Source organism: Coccomyxa subellipsoidea, assembly GCF_000258705.1.
Source record: "Coccomyxa subellipsoidea C-169, whole genome shotgun sequence".
NCBI lineage: Eukaryota > Viridiplantae > Chlorophyta > Trebouxiophyceae > Coccomyxaceae > Coccomyxa > Coccomyxa subellipsoidea.
The window spans coordinates 281,866-300,481 of NW_005178017.1; the positions used below are offsets into that span (position 1 = coordinate 281,866).

An 18,616-nucleotide genomic window follows, 5' to 3' on the forward strand; every position below is an offset into this window, starting at 1 on the left:
AGCGCAGAATGATGATGGCTCACCTGAGGGGTGTTTGAGCCGAGCAAGCACCATATTGAAGGCAGGCGTCCCAATGGACCCAGATGAACACAAACAGAAACATCTGCATGATCTGAATGTGGAAGCGCGAAATGCTAGATACTATCGGCGTCCTTCGAAGATCATGCACTGCAGCACAGAACACAAGTTGCCTCTGAATCCTGACCAGAACCTTTCTTAGACTACCTCACCTCACACTACAAATACCCAGCACCACCATGATAATTTTGCCTCAAGCTAGGTGCAACACCACACGTGCAACCATACGCAAAGATGCTCCCTGAAAGCCAGAAGCCTGGCGTGCTATGGGAGCGATTTGAGCGCGCTGGCAGTGAGACTAAGTTCCCAGTGAAGGGTCAGGTCTCCATTGCATTGAAGCAAGCAATGACTGCCAGGATGCAAAGAGGTTTTAACATGGCAAAAAGGCAGTGCAGCACTCAAAATATGGCCCGATTTTTCGTATGGAAATTGTGGGTGCTGGATGCGGCTGAATGGAGCACCTGTTTGCATAAGTGTACGGTAGTACATTATCCGGATGACTTTCAGGAGTCGGGGTAGGCGCAGAATATCGAATCGCCGCCCCTTTAACAAAAGGTCCAGGGGGATTGAGGCAATGATATCCAGCGCAAACCATGTTTGCAAATAGTGCCTCCTGACTGCACCTCGTTCCATCACCAACACCTATTTCCCACGCAGGCAGTGACATTCTCCTTTTTTGCTAGGAGAAGAAAAGGCAAAGCTCAAATTTGTGCCATAAGCAAAAGCTCTGTGGGATGTCCAATCAAGCATACAAATAGGCAGAGGGTCTGATCCAGGCAATTATGGATGGGTGGGCTGGTATTGCAACACGGGGAAAGGGGCTCACCTGGTCTGCTATGTAGCCGGTGTTGAAGTTGAGAACTATATCTAGGAGAAAGAATAAGTCTATAATCAATTCTGTTGCGAGCATCCAATCCACCTGCACATGCCACACCTTTATCAGCATGAGCTCATATGATGCATCCTGCAACAAAGTTGCGCCTGCATTGCCAAAATCCACTTTTGACAGAGTCTGTTCTACTAATTGAGTGAGGTCTTCTGCTAGAGCCACTAGCGCCTTATCAGAGCTCCTGGCTGCTGGTCATCAGTCACATATTGCAAAACCAACGCAAATTGGCCCCACTATATTTAAGTCACACATATCTTGACATTAGCTCAAAAGAGGCTGCTAGCCTTCCAGGTCTGCTGCCAATGGGGGCACCTTCAATTTCATCACCTGCAATTGCTCCCAGATAGTGTGGTGAGCCTCCAGCTCGCGGTAGTAATCCCAAAAGAACGCGGCTCGGAACGGCAGCACCAAGATTGTGTGTATGGTAAAGGCGATGGCTGTAAGATCCCAGTAGCGGCGAAAATTGGAGAGTGGGTGCACGCGCACACTATCCGACAACGCTCCTGTGGTGTCTATAATGTCTTCCTCCCCAGGCACTCGCTTTGCCTGCCCAAACAGCTTTGTCCTTAAGCTGTTTGTCGACCGCCTGCAGCACACTAGTAAGTTATTGTTGAGTGGCTCGGTTGCTGATGATGACACTGCTTGTTGGTAGGGTCAGTCCAACGTCGATGCATATGCTCGCAAGAGGTGCTTGTTTTGCAAGACTCAGGCTCGATATTTGCGCGGTCTCTCAGCCTCAGGAAGGTCAGAATGACTGGACAGAACTACAGAGAAATCTCCCATGCAAAGTCTTGCAGCAAGGGTATACCTGAGCCTGCGCTGTGCATTGGAGCTCCTTCTGGCAGCAGGGTGCGATTGATCGCCCAGCACCACTCGCACTGCTGCCTCTGAGGGCTTATTTACAGCTACATAGGATGCTCTGGGAGCTTGTCCTTCCTTGTGAAAGAAAGAATCGCCTGCTGAAGGCTGTGTAATGTCATAAGAAACACCCTTCACGCTACTACGAGGTACTGCTGGCGAAGCATTATTCTGCTGCAGTCCTACAATACTGCCTCTATCTTGTGTGAGTAGAGGGTCAAAACTGCTGGCGTACTGCCCTGGATTCTCGTTGGCGACTGCTAAGCGATTCAAGAGAACCAACACTTGGTCAGTTTTGCTCAAATTTTCAAGCATTGCAACTTAGAAGCTATTCAATTGCTCATGAGGGAATCGCCACACCGATAGTCTAGCGTTACAGTCAGTACTTGACTGACACAGCCTTCGAGGTGCAAGCAAGTATTATTGAAGGACATTTTACCATATTTAAGGCCTAAATGGCAGTGTAACTTCGATGAACAGCCAGAAAAATGTATGACTTGGGCTAAGATGGGCTCGAATGCTGCAGATGCGCAAATACGTTCCCAGCCCGTATTCAAAAAGCCCAAATACGAGTACCTTTTTATGTTCTTCATTTGTACTGATCTATTATATCATGTGCGGATGACAGGTTAGGGATTTCGTGGTCCCTGCCAGGTGTGCTTACGTTAGCCTAACGTTCAGCACTCATCAACTCCCTGATCGATCCAGGAGGACCTTCGTCATGAGCAGCACTCCAAAGGCAGTGATTTCGATATAGCTCGAGGACCACTGGCTGCACTTACCGAGCTTTTCAGTGGAAATTTTCCTCAAGCTTTTTTAAAATCAAAATTACTCAAATGCGCATGTCAATCAGTCATACATCAATCAAGGTGAGCAATGGGACTTATATCTTGCAGCCTCAAAGGCAGCAAGAATATCTGATTCTTCTTTTATCACTTGCATGTCCTTCTTCAACTTCCTCACGCGAGTTTCCAGCCAGTGGCACTCAGCTTTCACAACTTAACGAACGATATTATTTCTGAAAGCTCACCTCTCAGTCAGTGAATCGGTACAGCGCCAACACCATGCATATGTCCATCATATCACAAAATTACAAAACCTTTCTTAAGTCTGAACTGTGCAGCGTTTGTATTGCAGTAGCTCATTCTAGAGTCGAACGGTGACCAGGGCGGTACCGCTACAATTTTAAGTCTAGACCTTGTGTGCCACATGGACATTGTGCACATTGAATGGCTTTAAGCTTCAAGCAGGCATTAGAATTTTGGACACTAGTTTGAATGAAGACATCATGCCGAATGCATGATGACTTTCCTGTGTATATCTTGCTGATACAGATACCTGCTAAGTGCAGTGCAATTCTGCAGTCCAAGATGCTCATCAACGCACGCTACATAATATACATATCACCAAGAAGATCCTTCAGCCAGATCCGATCTGGATCAGAGAGTGCTCATTCTCAGCCAAAGATCATTCAATACTGTCAGTCAGTAAGGCTTGCAGTGCGCAGTGTCAAGTTCTAGAACAAGCAGAGGTCTTCCAGGACAATGCTTCTATGCAACAGCAGGCTGCAGTTGGGGAGCTGGTGCAGCAGACTTTGAGCCAGATGCGTCCTCTCCTTCAGGGGCCTCCCCTCCTTCCCAGATCAGCACCACAAGATCACCTGCACACATATGTACTCACTCCTCAGCTCATCCATCTCAGATCAACACCATCAAAGTTCACTTTGGAGAATAATATTGTTATCAAACGGTGTCCTGCCAAAAGGCAAGGAACGTCCTGCCGACAAATTGCGCAGTTGAAGGCTACCACGATTCCATCCCTAGTTGGACTTGCTAGAAGCAAGACCAATCAACTGCGGGCACTTATACACAAATGTGAACTTAGAAGCTGAAAGTAAGCTCGACACTAAGCTCGACAATATGGCCACCCAAATTTTGCTAATTGTGTGAGTTCACACCAGCACTGATCACACAGTGTTCAAGAGAGCTCATGGAGATTAACACATGGGCATCGAGACAAGTAGAGGGGCAAAAGGCAACATGCTGGTGCGGCACCTTCCTAGGCTATGCTACAGAAAGTTAGGCTATGCAAAAAATTGGAAATAAAGCTCTCGCCAGAAGTGCAGCTAGACAAAGAAATGAGCATGCGAAAATCGAGTTGCAAACTTTTGCGCAACTATACTTGCATTCGTAAGCACTTCCTGCCGGCCTGTTGCTCGGGGTGTTGCATGTGTCAGGGACCTGCTGAGGTGGCGATGGCTCATGACACGCACCTGCATCGATCTGGTCGCCCTTAGTCACCGCCACGTGGCGAACGGTGCCGCTGAGGGGCGACGACACACTCGTCTCCATCTTCATCGCCGACAGAATCACCAGCGGCTGCCCCGCCTTCACAGTCTCGCCTGCTCAACGCAGCACATGCCAAGATCAGCTCACATGCAAACGCTTGGGCAGAAATGCTTCGGTATTGTGGTCAAGACAATCCTTAGTGTAGCGCTGCTCAGTGAAAAGCTGAAACATCTTTTGGCAGAAGATTTTATTTATATATATATATAGATTGCAGATTATATCTTTTGGCAGAAGTAAGTTGATACTTAAGACCGTATCTCCCAAAACATAACACCTGCGGCAGCTTTGAGACCAGATTTGGGGAGCTCTCGACAAGCCAGATCCAAAGGAGCAAGCCCAAGTGATAACATTGCCAGGAAGGACCCTACATGGTGCCCTTCAAAATATTCCGCACCGCCGGAGGCGTGGTGTTTAGAGTGACCAGGGCGATAGTGCCCTCCTGCCCCTGGGAAGGAAAGGAGAGGGAGGGAACGCGCGCGCACCGGGCTTGATCTTGACATCGATGACCTCGCCGGCCATGGGTGCCCCCACGGAGCCGTCGTCGGTCGGGTTGGCCTTGTCGCGCGCCGCCTTGGCGCTCCCGGCCGCATTTGCCGTGTCGGCCGCCGTCGTGTCGATTACCTCGACCACCCGCGGAATGCCGTTGCTCTCAAAGAACACCTCCCTGCACCGACGCACATAAATCAGATAAAATCAGATGTGAGGGATCCTACGTAGGTGGAATTGACAGGGGCTTCAACCAACAGGGCAAGCCAACAACATCAACCATGTAAGCGCATGAAACAGCCAGCGCAATTGGTGACGCACCCAGCCATGAGACGTAGGCAAAGCGTATTTAGCAAGTCGGCAAGTCGTGTCCATGCACAAGAATATACTGTATGTGATCCTGCTTGACCACTGGCTTTGAGTCCTCGCTCAAGCATGGCATTGAAGCCACAACCTCCTTAGGACGAAGGCAGACTTGCTGGCCAGTTCAATGGCCCTCACTCTTGTGATTGGCTGGCCGCAAGAATCTATAACCGCGATTACAAAGCATGACCATGATCCAAGAACCGCAGCTCAAAGCCTAGGCGAGGGCATCTCGGCCAACACAGGTGCCTGAGAAAGCATGCCTAAGGCTTCGTCAGGGCATCCGTACGTCATTTCTGCGAGCAAGAGCTTCAGTCCCACCTCTTGCCGTCGGGCTGCAGCTCGGACAGCGCCTTGTACTTGATAACAACGGTGTTCCCCTTGGCCAGCTCCACCTCGATCTCCTCGTCCTCGTCCATGGGCGCCAGGAACGCCTTGGTCGGCAGCATTGCTGTGAATCCGCTGTACTTCGCCTCCCACGCCCTGCGCAGCAGAATAAGATAAAATCAGAATCAAGTACAGACGCCCTGAGGGGTTCCTGCAACGTACATAGCCCTAAGGGACGGAACAAGCGTGTGTAATAGTCTTTGGGCCCGGCTGGTGGGGGCCGGTATAGATTCTGAGCACCGCGCCCACGGTTGATTGAGCTTGCCTGGATCTGGCGAGTCCAACAAGGGTAGGGTGTTGACCATATTGTCGCAGCCTTCATTTGCAGCTTGTCTGCAGGACTCAGCTTGCCTTTGGCAGGAAAAGCTTATAGTAATAATAATAATGATAATAACAGTAGTAATAGAATTTAGAAAAGAGTCTAGAAATTAGAAAATAATAATAATAATTATTATTATTATTATTATTTTTATCCTTATTATTATTACTTTAGACCCCCTATTGAAGCCTGGAGCACGTGATTAAGGAGACAGCGATCAAGCATGCCAATGGCATGGCTGGTCTCGCTGCTGTGAGGGCATGGGATCACCCCTACTGTGCAGTACAAATGCTCTGATGTTTCTGCTGATCTGGAGTCACTGTCATGGAGCGATGCACTTCCTTGAGCCACGCAGCTAAGCACGCTGGGATGTGGACAGTGAAAAGTGCTCTCTGCAGAAACATTCGACATGCTGTAGAGAACTCAAACGGATGTGAGGTTAATAACTCGAAAGATATGAAAGCCACTGCCAAATAAATGACTTACTCACCTAACCAAGCTTAATCCCCTCGCTGGAAGACTCTAGAAGCTTCACAGAGTACGACTGAAAAGCATCCTTTCATTTGCGGTGGCAGGCCCACATTCAAATGGGGCAACAATTTAAAAGGGCTCAGCAATGTCATTCTCCCGTTGTCCTTATAGCGGTGACATTCACTGCGCAAACAGGGAGACACCAAGAGAAGTACGCACTTGAACTCGTCGAAGACCTTGGGGTAGAGCGTGGCGGACAGCACATCCCGGTAGGTGATGGAGTATTGGTCGTGCTTGTCTTTAAGGTTGGCCTCCATGGTCACCAGGTTCATGGGCGGCATGGATGCCCCCGGCCGGCCCTCAACGCGCGGCAGGTCCTTCAGCACGCGACTGCGCAGCGGCTCCGGGAAGCCGCCCTCCGGCTGCCCTAGCATCCCCTGAAGGTACTCCACCACGCTGCGCCACACACCGGCAGGACATCACCTCAGCGCATGCATCAGCCTTAAAACCCCTTCAGGAAGCAAGAGGCCAGGGATGCTCGTGTGTGCATACACACCGGCAGGATGTCAGCTCGGCGCATGCAGCAACGCCAGCTCGGCGCATGCGTCAGTCATCAGTTCAAAGCATATAGGAGCCACTGGCTGAGCAGTGACAGTGGCTAGCCGTACACACCCACACATTGTGCGAAAAGAAAAGAAAAGCACCGTGTCTGGTGCTGCATTGAAAATGAGTGGCTTCTGTTTTTTTGGTTTCTGCTGCATATGATTGTCCGATCGGTGAAGGCAAGAAACATATCGGTCCCAAGCACAAGACCAAAACAGTCAAATCTCTATGCCCTCCTCCCTGTCTTGGTGCTCTGTTGCAGCCAAGGACCTCTGTGTAGGTATCACAGGAGCGAGTGATAAGAGACCGCTGACAGACCTGGAGGGCAAGGAGAGGTTCTCTGCTTTGTCGACCAGCTGGCGCTCGTTGAGGTTGTTCTGGACCATGAACTGCGCCAGGTCGCCCACTACCTTGGATGACGGCGTCACCTTGACTATGTCCCCCAGTGCGCGGTTGGCCTCTGCGTACGCCGTCTTCACCTTCTCCCACTGCTCCCCCAGGCCCAACGACAGCGCCTGCGCGGCGCAACAGAACAATGCGTAAAGACAGGTCTTGCCACGGTGATCTCACCTTACAGCTGCTTGTGCAAGGGGTCAGTGGCAAACGCAATGGGCTCGCAGAGAGGGCAATGCTTTGGTTGGCATGCATGAATGCTCACGAGGCAGGAAGTGCAAGGGCAGCTGCCAGCGTTGCAATTGACTTACAAGATCAAGCTCAGCACTCTGCATGCTAAACAGCCCAGCACAAACGTGTGCCAGGTACCACAAAGTGCGCCATCTAACCTTGCCCATAAATTTTGCTCCAGTGGGCGCTGATCAGAAGCGGCCTGATGGAAGTGAAGAAGCAAGAAGGGTACCTGGAACTTGAGGTTGGTGTACTGGCCGCCCGGCATCTCATGGTAGTACACGTCTGACGAGGAGCTGCGCAGATCCGACTCAAACGGAGCGTACAGCGCCCGAGTCTGCACGCACAGCCCACACTTGTTACACATTTTCCTCTTTTTCCCCCACATTCTTTTCAGTTGCCCACACTTGTGGCAACACCAACAAACTCCTTGACTCAATGCTGCGCAGCCTCGATCAGCCCAATGACACACAAGTCCGGCACTGAGTTGCAGAAGCTGGGAATAGAAAGGTGGTGGCAGGTCCTGGCGTGTCAATGGCATAGTCAGGCAGATGGGCACTGTGAAGTCTTCCCTTCGAGAATTCTTCTCAGCAGCAGGCTCATATATCTTCACGGCTTCTACGGACCAGATCTTCCTGACATATTCTCAGCGCAAAAAGAGAGTTTACGTGTTTGTTGCCAACAGAACCATGCTAGACAGTCGAAAAAAAATCCGGATAGCGATGTAGGGAGTTGTTGTCAAATCTATTGAAAGATTCTTGGATTTCAGGTGATCAATTCTGTCGGCAGCACACCTGCTCCCAGTAGATGGAGAGGCGTGCAAGGGAGAGTGGGTCGACGCCCGTGTCAAGGGGTGTTCCATGCAGCGAATTTACTATCGCCCCCATCGACGGCTGCGACGTGGTGCCTGCACATGCGCACACGCTGCCTGATCAGCTCCCTCTATCCATCTACTGCATCAAAGAGCCTCAAAAGACAAAGGGTTTGTGGTTTTCATGCGCACCCCAGCTGTGTCAAAATATCCCAAATGGTGCAGACCTAAAAGGCTCCTTGAGTGGTGACAACAGGGGCACAAAGGTTCCTGACAAACGTGCCCCGGGGACCTGGCTGACTTGAGAGTTTGCCTGCAAGAATGCCCTGTCACTCCCAATCACATGCAAACCCCCAGAGATCCTAGCGAGCAGGCCCCGCACATGGAAGTCCATGTGGCTTAACTTTGTGCACATTTAGCGACGAGCAATCTCCCAGAACCACAAAAACTTGTTGTCCGCCGGGAACTGAGCCAGGGACTGCTGTCTAACTCTTTCCCGCCCCCAAGGGCGACAGCATGAAGCCCCTGTCCATCTGCGTGATGATGAACCTTCCATGAATATCATTCTTAAAGTCAGTGAAGCATGCGGCGCGCACCGGACATGGAGTCGATGGCGCAGTCGACGATGTCAGCGCCTGCGTTGGCGCATGCCAGCTGCGTGGCGACGCCCGTGCCCGCCGTGTCGTGCGTGTGCACGTGCAGCACCAGGTCGGGGAACGCCTCCCGCAGGGCGCCCACCAGCACCGTCGCCGCCCGCGGCTTTAGCAGCCCTGCAGCGCATGCCAAACCAGGCACCTCAGAAATGACAGCATTCATGGATGGTCGAGAGCTCAACGCCTCACTGCGTTACTGGTGTTTCAGGGTCCTGCATTGCCCTGGTCTGGTCTGTCATACTTGCCATGTGGCGGGGAAGGAGAAGCTTCAGCAAGCCTATGGCACATTATACACCAAGCCACTCTAAGCCTGTCACATCATGCAGATCTCAAAGCTGAGGTCTTAGGCCCTGGAGTCCCTCTCAGCATCCTGAACTTCAATCCTGGGAAAGAGAGCCCAATGCCTAACAGGAAGTAATCTGGCTGGCAAGAGGCAACCTGCTGGCATTAGGCTGTGCATGATGTAGTCTGGGAGGGTCTGGTCCAGTAGTCTGAACCAGACCACTGGGGACAACAGCCAGTTGGGATCTTGCTGCGCCGTGCAGGAAAGCAAATCTACATGGGCAACATTCTAAGCTGCATGTGGGGGCGGCTGCCCACCTGCCATGTCCTTGATGGCGAGGGTGTGGATGCCGTGGTCCACCAGCTGCTCCGCCATCTTCAGGTAGTACTCCAGCGTGTACTGCAAAGCACAAGCAGCCTCTAAGAGCCATGCTGCTTGCACGACAACAACAAGCCCAGCATTGCAGAAACACATCAGATTTGGTTGGCCCATGCAAGAGCAGCAAATGGTCTTGTCAGGCCTGCCTTTGGGAGGCACCACCGCCTTCACCGCTTCTGTGGCGGGTATCTCAGCAGCTTGAGCACAAGGTGCCAGCCGCAGCAACATAGAACCGGCCAGCGCAGCATAAAATCGTTGCAGCAGGGGTGGGCTTCCAAGGCTTCGCTCTTACAGTTCGCGAGCAAAGAGTGCATGCTCACTCTCCTATTCTACTCGGCTACTCGTGTCAACTTGCAACCCCGAATGTCTCAAAGCGAGAGAGAATAGAAGGAGAAGCACGTTCAAAGCTATCTCTGTGATGCACCAGCCTGAGGCAGACAGAGCAGAGTGAGCAATTCACCTTGGGGTGGTGCTCTGGGTTGAGGATGTCCCCGGTGTAGCAGATGGTGCCCTCAGCAACGCCCCCCGCCGCGTGCACAGCGTCCAGGCCAAACTTGAGGTTGTCGATGTAATTGAGGGAGTCGAAAACCCTGAAGATGTCCACGCCCGCGCGCTTGGACTCCGCCACAAACGCCGTCACCACGTTGTCGGGGTAGGACGTGTATCCGACGGCGTTCACTCCCCGCAGCAGCATCTGTGCGCACCACACATTTCATTCATTTCTGCGGCCGATGCAACAATGCAAGAAATGCGCGCGCAGCATTGCGCCGGCAGAATCCCTTACAAAATTCCTCTTTCAGGCAGCAGATGCAGGGTCTCTGCTGAAACATGCACGTGCAGGAGCTGCCAATCAAGCTCAGCTTGGATGGAAAGCAGGCTCAGCTCTGTCAGCAGACCAGCATACATGTCCTGTTGCACCATTTTCTGCCAAGCAATTGGTGCAGCAACAGGGCATTCCTTCTTGATCTCACGACGGGGGGCCAAACAGCAGGGAGGGGAGGAGTACCCGTACCTGGAAGGGGATATTGGGGACTTTCTGGCGCAGCAGGTCCAGCCGCCTCCAGGGATCCTCGTGCAGGAACCTGTCCCAATCACATCCCAAACATCAAAACCGCTGCCATCAGCATGTATATTCTCTCCGGCCCCAACAGACGTGAGCACGCTGCTTTGAACAACTGCTGCCCACTTCATAATGGAGCCAGTCAAGCACGGGCATGGGGCCCTATCCCATGATCACAGGGCATGACAACTTCTCAAGATAACAGCACCCATGCTTGAAAGCTGAACTCGCTCAGAGATACCATTGAATAAGACAGTCCCGGGCCCGCTATGTATTCCTTTGGACCCCGGAGCCTCAGATGTTCTCAAAGTGGGGTTGGGCAATCGCATGACATGCAAAGCAGAGATACTCAAAGACAGTTCTGGCCCGGTCTATACTATAAACCTAATGAACCTCATCGATTGAGGTGCGCGCAAGGGCGGACCTGAGGGCCACGTCGAAGGTTGCGCCGCCCCACATTTCCAGGCTGGCGCAGGGCGCCAGGATCTTGGAGGTGGCCGGTGCGGCCTTCAGCATGTCATGCGTGCGCATGCGTGTCGCCAGCAGGCTCTGGTGAGCATCCCGCCTGCGCAGGGGCCATGCTATGCTCCTCCGTATCGTTCCAATTCTATCAGATGTCCCGAAGGACAGACTTATGCCTGACAACCTTATATACATACCCTCATTGTGGAATAACGTTCCGGTTATGAGACGGGCCCGTCCCGTCTTCGATTCCCTTTCTTGCGAGAAATCTAGAAGAACTTATATACCGACGGATCATATTGATGACGGGGAGCGATAAATTCCCCATCCTGCCCCACAAAACGGCCTTGCCCAAAGGCTCATCTTATGATCTGAACGAATGCAGCTGGTGCCAATAGGACAAAAGAGCAAGTCACGGGACAAAAGAGCACGTCAGATGCAGTAAGCTCGCAATCCGATACAGGCGCTCACCATGTGGTGTCTGTGAGCAGCAGCGAGGAGTGCCCCCTCACAGCCTTGGCCCAGCCCTCTGGCCCCTCCTTCACCAGCACGTCGCGCCAGGAGGGCGTAGGAGCCACGATGTTCTGAGGCACGGGTGGCGGCGGCGGTGTGATCTTGGCCGGCGGCAGCCCCACCGCCCCTGGGTGCTTTGGCCCATTAACTACCTGCGCACCAGTGGCAAATGCTCGTTGCATGTTTTGAGCTAACATCACGCATGACATCTAGTGGGCGGCCTATTTGGGTCAATTCGAACGCGGCCCTTTTGTTGGCGCTGCGCCCCCCCGATCCCAGCTCAACCGTATTTACCATCTCCCTATATGGGAACCTTGGGGGCTGCGCCTCCCCAAACCCCCGCTTTCCCCGTTGACACACTTCCTAAGCAGTCCTAAGCTCAAGTTGCGTAGAAATGCAGCTAGGAAAGCATCTGGCGCGAAAGGTATCACGTGAACGGACACATGCTGCCCATCTTAAACACGACATTGCACGACCACCACAAACTCTTGCGCTAGCGCCGCTTTGTGAGCGATTCAGAGAATTACCTATATTTCGCTCCGTGCCAGAGGAAGGACCAAACATTCAGCAAACAAGACTGAAATGTCTCGAGGAATGTGCTGCCACGTGTATGAGCAGGATTTGTAACGGACAGGTGGAAGCGGGCTTCGCCCGTTGAGGGGCTTCAGGAAAAAAGCACTGACAGAGGATATATGGGCCAAGTGCAAGGGAGTGCTGCATGAAGTGTACTGAAAGATCAGCAAGAGCGCAAATGGGAAAAGGAAAGGCAGGGCTGCATGAATTAAAATTAGCAGAAAAGGATCTTTTGCGAAGCTAAAAAGTGCTGGACTACAGACAAACGAGCACCGCACCATGTCTGCCAAGTAGGTCAGCAGCTTTGAGGACTGGATCGAGCCCTGGCTCTTGAAGTTGAACAGCTGCGGGTTCCTGCGCAGCAGACACAGCTCTCAGCCAACCCATGGAACACAACAAACACCGGGACCAACCCTGGAGCTACTCATGCATGATCTGAAGCCTGATGTCCCCTGGATAGCGGGCGATCACATGTAACCGTAGCAGACACACAGGAGCCGGCAACACATGAAAGTTCCGTAAGCCTGATGTCCTCTGCATCAGCGAGTGACAAGATGAGTGTTCCATCGGCCACCCCAGAAAAGGAGTGTAACGAAACGGAACTGCCAAGCTTGATACTGGAGGCACTGAGTCCAAGGCAATCAAACGCTGTGAAGGCACATCAGCGTGCTGAGTAAAGTTTATGATGAGCAATTTGCAAGTATAAATCGAGTCAGTGGCGGTCTAAAAAGAAAAAAAGGAGCACCTGTCAATGAAGGAGGTTGTGGCGGTGCCAGACAGGAACTCTGGGTGCCGCAGAACGTTCTCCAGAAACAGGATGTTAGTCTTGACGCCGCGGATGTGGAACTCGTACAGCGCGCGCTGCATCTTCTGGATCGCATGCAGGTACGTCCCTGACCGCACGATCACCTGCGCGCGATCAGTCACCCCTCAGTCACCATCAGGTCGCTTTGGTCAGCCTCACTAAGATTTGGACCGCTTGCCACATCATGAAGCACGCTGCACTTCAAAGCTTGACACCTATGTGAGATCCGGCCCAGTGCAAACCCCAGCCTAGATCCAGCACGTCCGACAGAAGGAACTTGACGACACAGCAAGACTCCCCAGCTCAAGGTGCAGGCAAAGATATGTGCTCAGGCACTTCTGTAGGGAGATACTCTACAGGTGCACAAGCAACCAGACACCTTGCAACAATCGTACATCCTACTTTGCTGGCAGCTGTTCACTCCTTCGTAGAGGTAGTCACCTTGACGAGCAGTGAGTCGTAGTGGCGGGAGACGAAGTTGCCGGCAGCCATGGCGCCGTCCAGGCGGATGCCGGGGCCGCCAGGGGAGCGGTACGCCTGGATGCGGCCGCTGTCCGGCTGGAAATTCAGCTCCGGGTCCTCGCTCGTGATGCGGCACTGAATCGCGTAGCTCTTCGGCTCCGGGATGTCCTCCTGGACAGCCATGCGCAAGATGTCCTCAGTGCTCTCAGCAGATGCTCTTGAACTACTCCACCAAGCTGCTGTACTGTGGAGCGAGGTGGATTTCAGACTGCTCTATTGGAAGAGCAACACATGATCCCATCTGCTCAGAAAAGAAACGCACTGAGGCTTGGGAGTTTCAGAGCGCACGCACATCAATGAAGCATTGGGCAAACCTATAAGCCTCGCATGTCCTGCAGGGGTGACATTTGCGCAAGATCCTAGCATGCATGCAGACGCTCTCCAGGAGGTACTCTCTCGGCTCAAGAGGGGCTCCCTGTCTTACGTCCGCCCAAGCCTTACGTCTCAATCAAACTCGGCAATCAAATCAACTCTTGGAGGCTGCAGCAGCCCCACCTGGCTTGCGATGCCGAGGTCTGCCAGCGAGGCACCGCCTGCAATCCTGATCTGAGCCTGAACCAGATCCACCCCCGTGACCTCCTCCGTGCATGTGTGCTCCACCTGCGCACGCAGCACACCTTCCTGTAAGCTCCCAATCTGTTGCATGCAAGTTTGACCCAGGCCGCTACGCCATATCTCAAGCTGGCTACACGCCAATCTCTGTGGCACCTTTCTGGTAGTTTCAGCAAGGGCGTACTCCCCTCATCAAAATATACACCTCAAGAGTGCAGGGGTGCACCAGGAGACAGCCTGCACTCAGGACATACAGCTCCCTATCATCCACTCATGAAGTTCCACTTACAACCTCCCATCAGACCCGTGATGAAGGCAGGCCAGCGTGGGTGGCCCCTCTTCCTCTCCCCCAGCAATGGGCCTCCCCTCACTCTCTCCCACATGAGACCAGGTCGGCTCAAACTCACCTGAATGCGCGGGTTGACCTCCAGGAAGAAGTAGTTGCCGTGCTTGTCCACCATAAACTCAACGGTCCCGGCGTTACGGTAGCCGACGTGCTTGCACAGCGCCACCGCGTCCCGGTGCAGCGCCGCGCGCACCGTCGGGTCCAGTCCGTACGCCGGCGCTACCTCCACCACCTGTGCGCGCCAGAACAGGCACCACCTCAGCCGTGGCATGACAATTGCCAGGTCGTCTGATTTGTTCCGCTTGCATGTATGATTGACAGATGTACGCTGGTGGTGGATGATTGCTAATCCACGTGCTGCATATTTCTTAGGCAGGCTATCACACGTTCGCATTATTGCTGCGCGTCCTCTTGAGTGCAGCATGACTGAGAACACTGAAGTCGGGTTCATTGCAGCGTTGCATCTCTTGACTGCGTTCTCTTTGGCCACATGCTGGAAATTGACTTCCCCCGGACTCAAACAGCCACGCCAGAGCTCCCACGACCTTGCTGCTTTGTCACCTCAATCGCCGCTATCTTTTCTCAACTTTTCTGACCTCTGTCACACAAGTAATTAGGTTAGTGAAAAGGGGAATATGGGATCGAGAACGGGCGCGCACCTTCTGGTGGCGGCGCTGCACGGAGCAGTCGCGCTCGTAGAGGTGGACCGTATTTCCGTAATTGTCGGCCAGGATCTGAACCTCAACGTGCCTGGGATCCTCGACAAATTTCTCCACAAACATCGCCCCGTTGCCAAACGCCGCCTTGGCCTCTGCGCTCGCGCGCTCGAAGGCATCCTCAATCTCCTCCTCTGCGCACATCACAACATCCCGTCAGCGCCCCTCAGCATCTAGCCGTCTTCCTGCTTTGAGGAATGAACCAGCTCCCGGTTCAATCCTCATTAAGGTCAACTAGAGTAAGCTGGGGATCTTCGCAAAGGAGCCACATGCCTTCACTATGAAGCAGCATGCTTTGCTGGTAATCTGCAGCTGAGCTACTGCATGATGCGTGCAGACACAGCTGCGAATGGTGGCAACAATGACACAATAGCAACGGAGCAGCATCAATGAACAACTATGAAAGATAAACCAAAACTGGGCCTGGCAGCGAGCATATTAAGGAAGGCAGCTGTGCAGGGGCGTGCCTGCCCTGACAACACGCATGCCGCGGCCGCCGCCGCCGTACGCCGCCTTGAGAATGACCGGGTAGCCGGCCTTGCCAGCGAAGTCGGCCGCATCGGCCGCCGTCAGAATGGCGCCGGCGCTGCCGGGCACCACCGGCACGTTGCACTCCTCCGCCAGCTTGCGGGCGTCCGTCTTGTCGCCCATCGCCTGCATGCATGCGAAGCAGCATGGAGAAGGAGCCCGCATGCATGCGAGGTAGAGGTGAGAGGGAGGCCCCATGCATGCAAAGCAGCGGCGAGATGGAATAGCTGCAGCTCCAACAAGCAGGACGCGGCGGCATGTTGAGGGGTAGAGCCTGCTGCGCTGTGACCAGCATGCCTCTGCACATTTCCTCCTTTGTTTCATGCAGCCTACTGAGGGTAAATGTGATTGATTGTATTGATCATGGTGTCGAGGTGATGATCCAGGAGCAGATCAATGTCCTGCTTGCCACATGCAGCCCGCAGAATGATCTGCTCACACGTCAGGCAGCTCTTCTCTGTTTGACAGTCTCAACAGCACTGGGAGTAGTGAGCTTGCCTGGATGGTCTCGGGCGCAGGTCCCACGAACGCAATCCCCTCCTCCTCGCACCGCCGCGCGAACGTCGGGTTCTCCGACAGAAACCCGTACCCCGGATGAATTGCGTCCGCACCCTGCTCCCTACGGATCACACAACAAGCCACAGTAAGTCTCATCTGATGTGCCTTAAAACCGCTGAGGGTGGAATGCTAGTATACACAGAACGCATTCGCGCATGGCACATTTGATCCTGTAGCAACCGCCGATTGAGCGCCGAGTAGAAACCAAGCATACAATTGCCTTTTCAAGCGATGCTAGACATAGCCCCAAGATCCACACACAACCAGCAAGATGAAGAGCCCTGCACTGCCTTCAGAACCAAGGGGTATGAGCCACATCTGCATTCAATCTCACACAGGGAGGAAACCGCTCAGCCCCGGGCATAAAGAGTGTATCTGCAGGGGAGATGGGGCGCACTTGGCGAGTGCGAGGATACCCTCCACGTCGAGGTAGCACTGCACGGGGGTCATGTCCGGACTCCCAACCTCGTACGACTCATCCGCCTTGTAGCGGTGCGGCTGCAGCCGGTCAGCCGGGCTGTAGATCGCCAGCTGCGCCACAACTCCCCTCTCAGTAACTGGATGACCAAGCAGCTACCGATGACGGCACCCTGCTCCTGATCGTGGTCATCATTGGGGCAGGGCCAACCCATACGTATCATGGACAGCCCAAGTAGTGTCATGCACAGCCCAAGTACCCCATGCATGCCCAAGCTTTAATTGCAATACAGCACCCACTTGCAGCAATAGGTATCTTCCTGCACCTGTTGGAGGTAAGAATGAGAGCAAGGCTGTCAAAGGAGGGATGAGACACAGAGCACAGAGGAGAGCGCATTACCGCGCTGTTGAGCCAAGAAAAGGACTATGCTGTCAAGATAGGAGACTTAGAGAGCACAGAGGAGAGTGCATCACCGTGCGCAGGCCGAGCTCTGTGCCTGCGCGGAAGACGCGCACGGCAATCTCGCCGCGATTTGCGCACAGAATCTTCTTGAAGGGCGTCTTCTCGGCCGCGTCCACCTGCATGCATGCATGCATGCATTAACAGCCTCTCAGCATCAATAACTCAGGCTGGCACGCACGCACAGCAAACGCAGAACAAGCACTTCTGTGCTGCTGAAGTGCTCTAGCATAGTAAGCAGGGCACTGCAAATGCATGCTTCCCTTAATCAGGCAAGGAAAAGAGGCAGCCAAGGGACTCGGCCTCCCATATGGCGAGCGGGACACTGTCAAATACATGGTGCGAGTGCTTTAAAGCAATGCAAAGTGGCAGTTGAGGAGCTGGGCACTCACCACAATGCCCTTCTCGTTGATGATGGGGGAGGAGACAGGCACTGCATGGCCGGAGACGTTTCTGAGGGCCACGATCTGCAGCTGCCCCCGCCTGATGAGGCTCCTGCTGGGAGCCCGGCTTCTAATGCTGCCTCCGCGCTGCTGCTGCGAACATGTGCTGCCATGTGCCCCCCAAAATGGGGCGAGGCTGCCCTTGCACAGCTGCGTGCGCAGCCGCGCCCCAGGGCTGAGCCCCATTGCTGGCAAGTCCACTGCTGACATAATTGGTACGTCACCTCATGCCCTAAGGCTGTTCTGTTCAGTTTCTTGTGGTCTGGCTTGGCTGCTGAAGATAAACTTTCCCCTACTAGCCTGCAGGCAGAGAAAGGTCCAGATCACTGTGATGTTCAGAATGTGGGGCCCCGTTGAGTCTTCAAATGAAAGAAATGCTGGATGCATGCACATCTCGCGCATAATTTCTTGTGAAATGCTGGGAACACTGTGTCTGCTGTTCCAGCCTCTGGGGTGATTTCTTGCGAATGACAGTCTGCGAAAGGTCGCAGCTTGAACAAAAATTGTTCGATCAGGACTTATTGGAAGCTTTTAGATCGTTGCTTTCCACAGGAACAGCACCAATTTACCCCCGTATGACCAGAAAAGCATGGGAAGCTGAAGATGGGATCTTGCGAGGCGACTTGAAGACGCTTCCGTGAGGATCATTTCAAAGTTCGCTGCTTCTTATTGAATTATTGTAACCCAACAATGCCCTTCAGGATTTGGATGTAGCAATTCATCGGTATGCAGATGTGCAGCTCGGAACCCTACCTCACTTTACTAGGTGCGGCTGCTTGGCTACTGAAACGAAAGCTGTGTGTAGTAGCAATGAGTGTAAAGATCCGCAATCGCTCCCTATTGCATCTGCGCTTTCAAGCAAGCCACTACTTGATGGGCTCCCCAGCAGATCATGGGCGGAATACGACGATTACGGTCAAGGGGAGTTGGGGTGTCCGTAAGGGTTGGAACAGCAGTTCGAGAAACAAGAAGCTACAACATACAGCAGGATGCGTGAATGACGCCCATTTCTGCCTTAGCAACAGGCCACGATCTGAACCATCTTGTACTACAATGGGCATGACAGATACATGGAGGCAAAATCTTTGTACTACAGTGCCATAGTGTCCC

At 53.2% G+C, this 18,616-nt stretch overlaps 1 protein-coding gene across 1 annotated transcript; it reads right to left on the reverse strand.

The window, feature by feature from the left end:
• Nucleotides 1–2,897: 2,897 nt before the first annotated feature.
• Nucleotides 2,898–18,365, reverse strand: COCSUDRAFT_26440 (pyruvate carboxylase). The gene is made up of 26 exons (XM_005642649.1): nucleotides 18,260–18,365; nucleotides 17,456–17,806; nucleotides 17,078–17,182; nucleotides 16,584–16,717; nucleotides 16,109–16,247; nucleotides 15,578–15,754; nucleotides 15,044–15,232; nucleotides 14,446–14,616; nucleotides 13,982–14,086; nucleotides 13,406–13,597; nucleotides 12,905–13,068; nucleotides 12,438–12,513; nucleotides 11,545–11,738; nucleotides 11,036–11,176; nucleotides 10,564–10,633; nucleotides 10,012–10,245; nucleotides 9,491–9,572; nucleotides 8,834–9,007; nucleotides 8,221–8,333; nucleotides 7,659–7,763; nucleotides 7,121–7,317; nucleotides 6,419–6,655; nucleotides 5,344–5,505; nucleotides 4,656–4,837; nucleotides 4,098–4,226; nucleotides 2,898–3,485 (listed from the first exon to the last, which is right to left on the reverse strand). Exons 2-26 carry the CDS (start codon nucleotides 17,714–17,716, stop codon nucleotides 3,376–3,378), a joined length of 3,843 nt encoding a protein of 1,280 aa, XP_005642706.1. The 5' UTR covers nucleotides 17,717–17,806; nucleotides 18,260–18,365; the 3' UTR covers nucleotides 2,898–3,375.
• Between the last annotated feature and the right edge of the window lie 251 nt (nucleotides 18,366–18,616).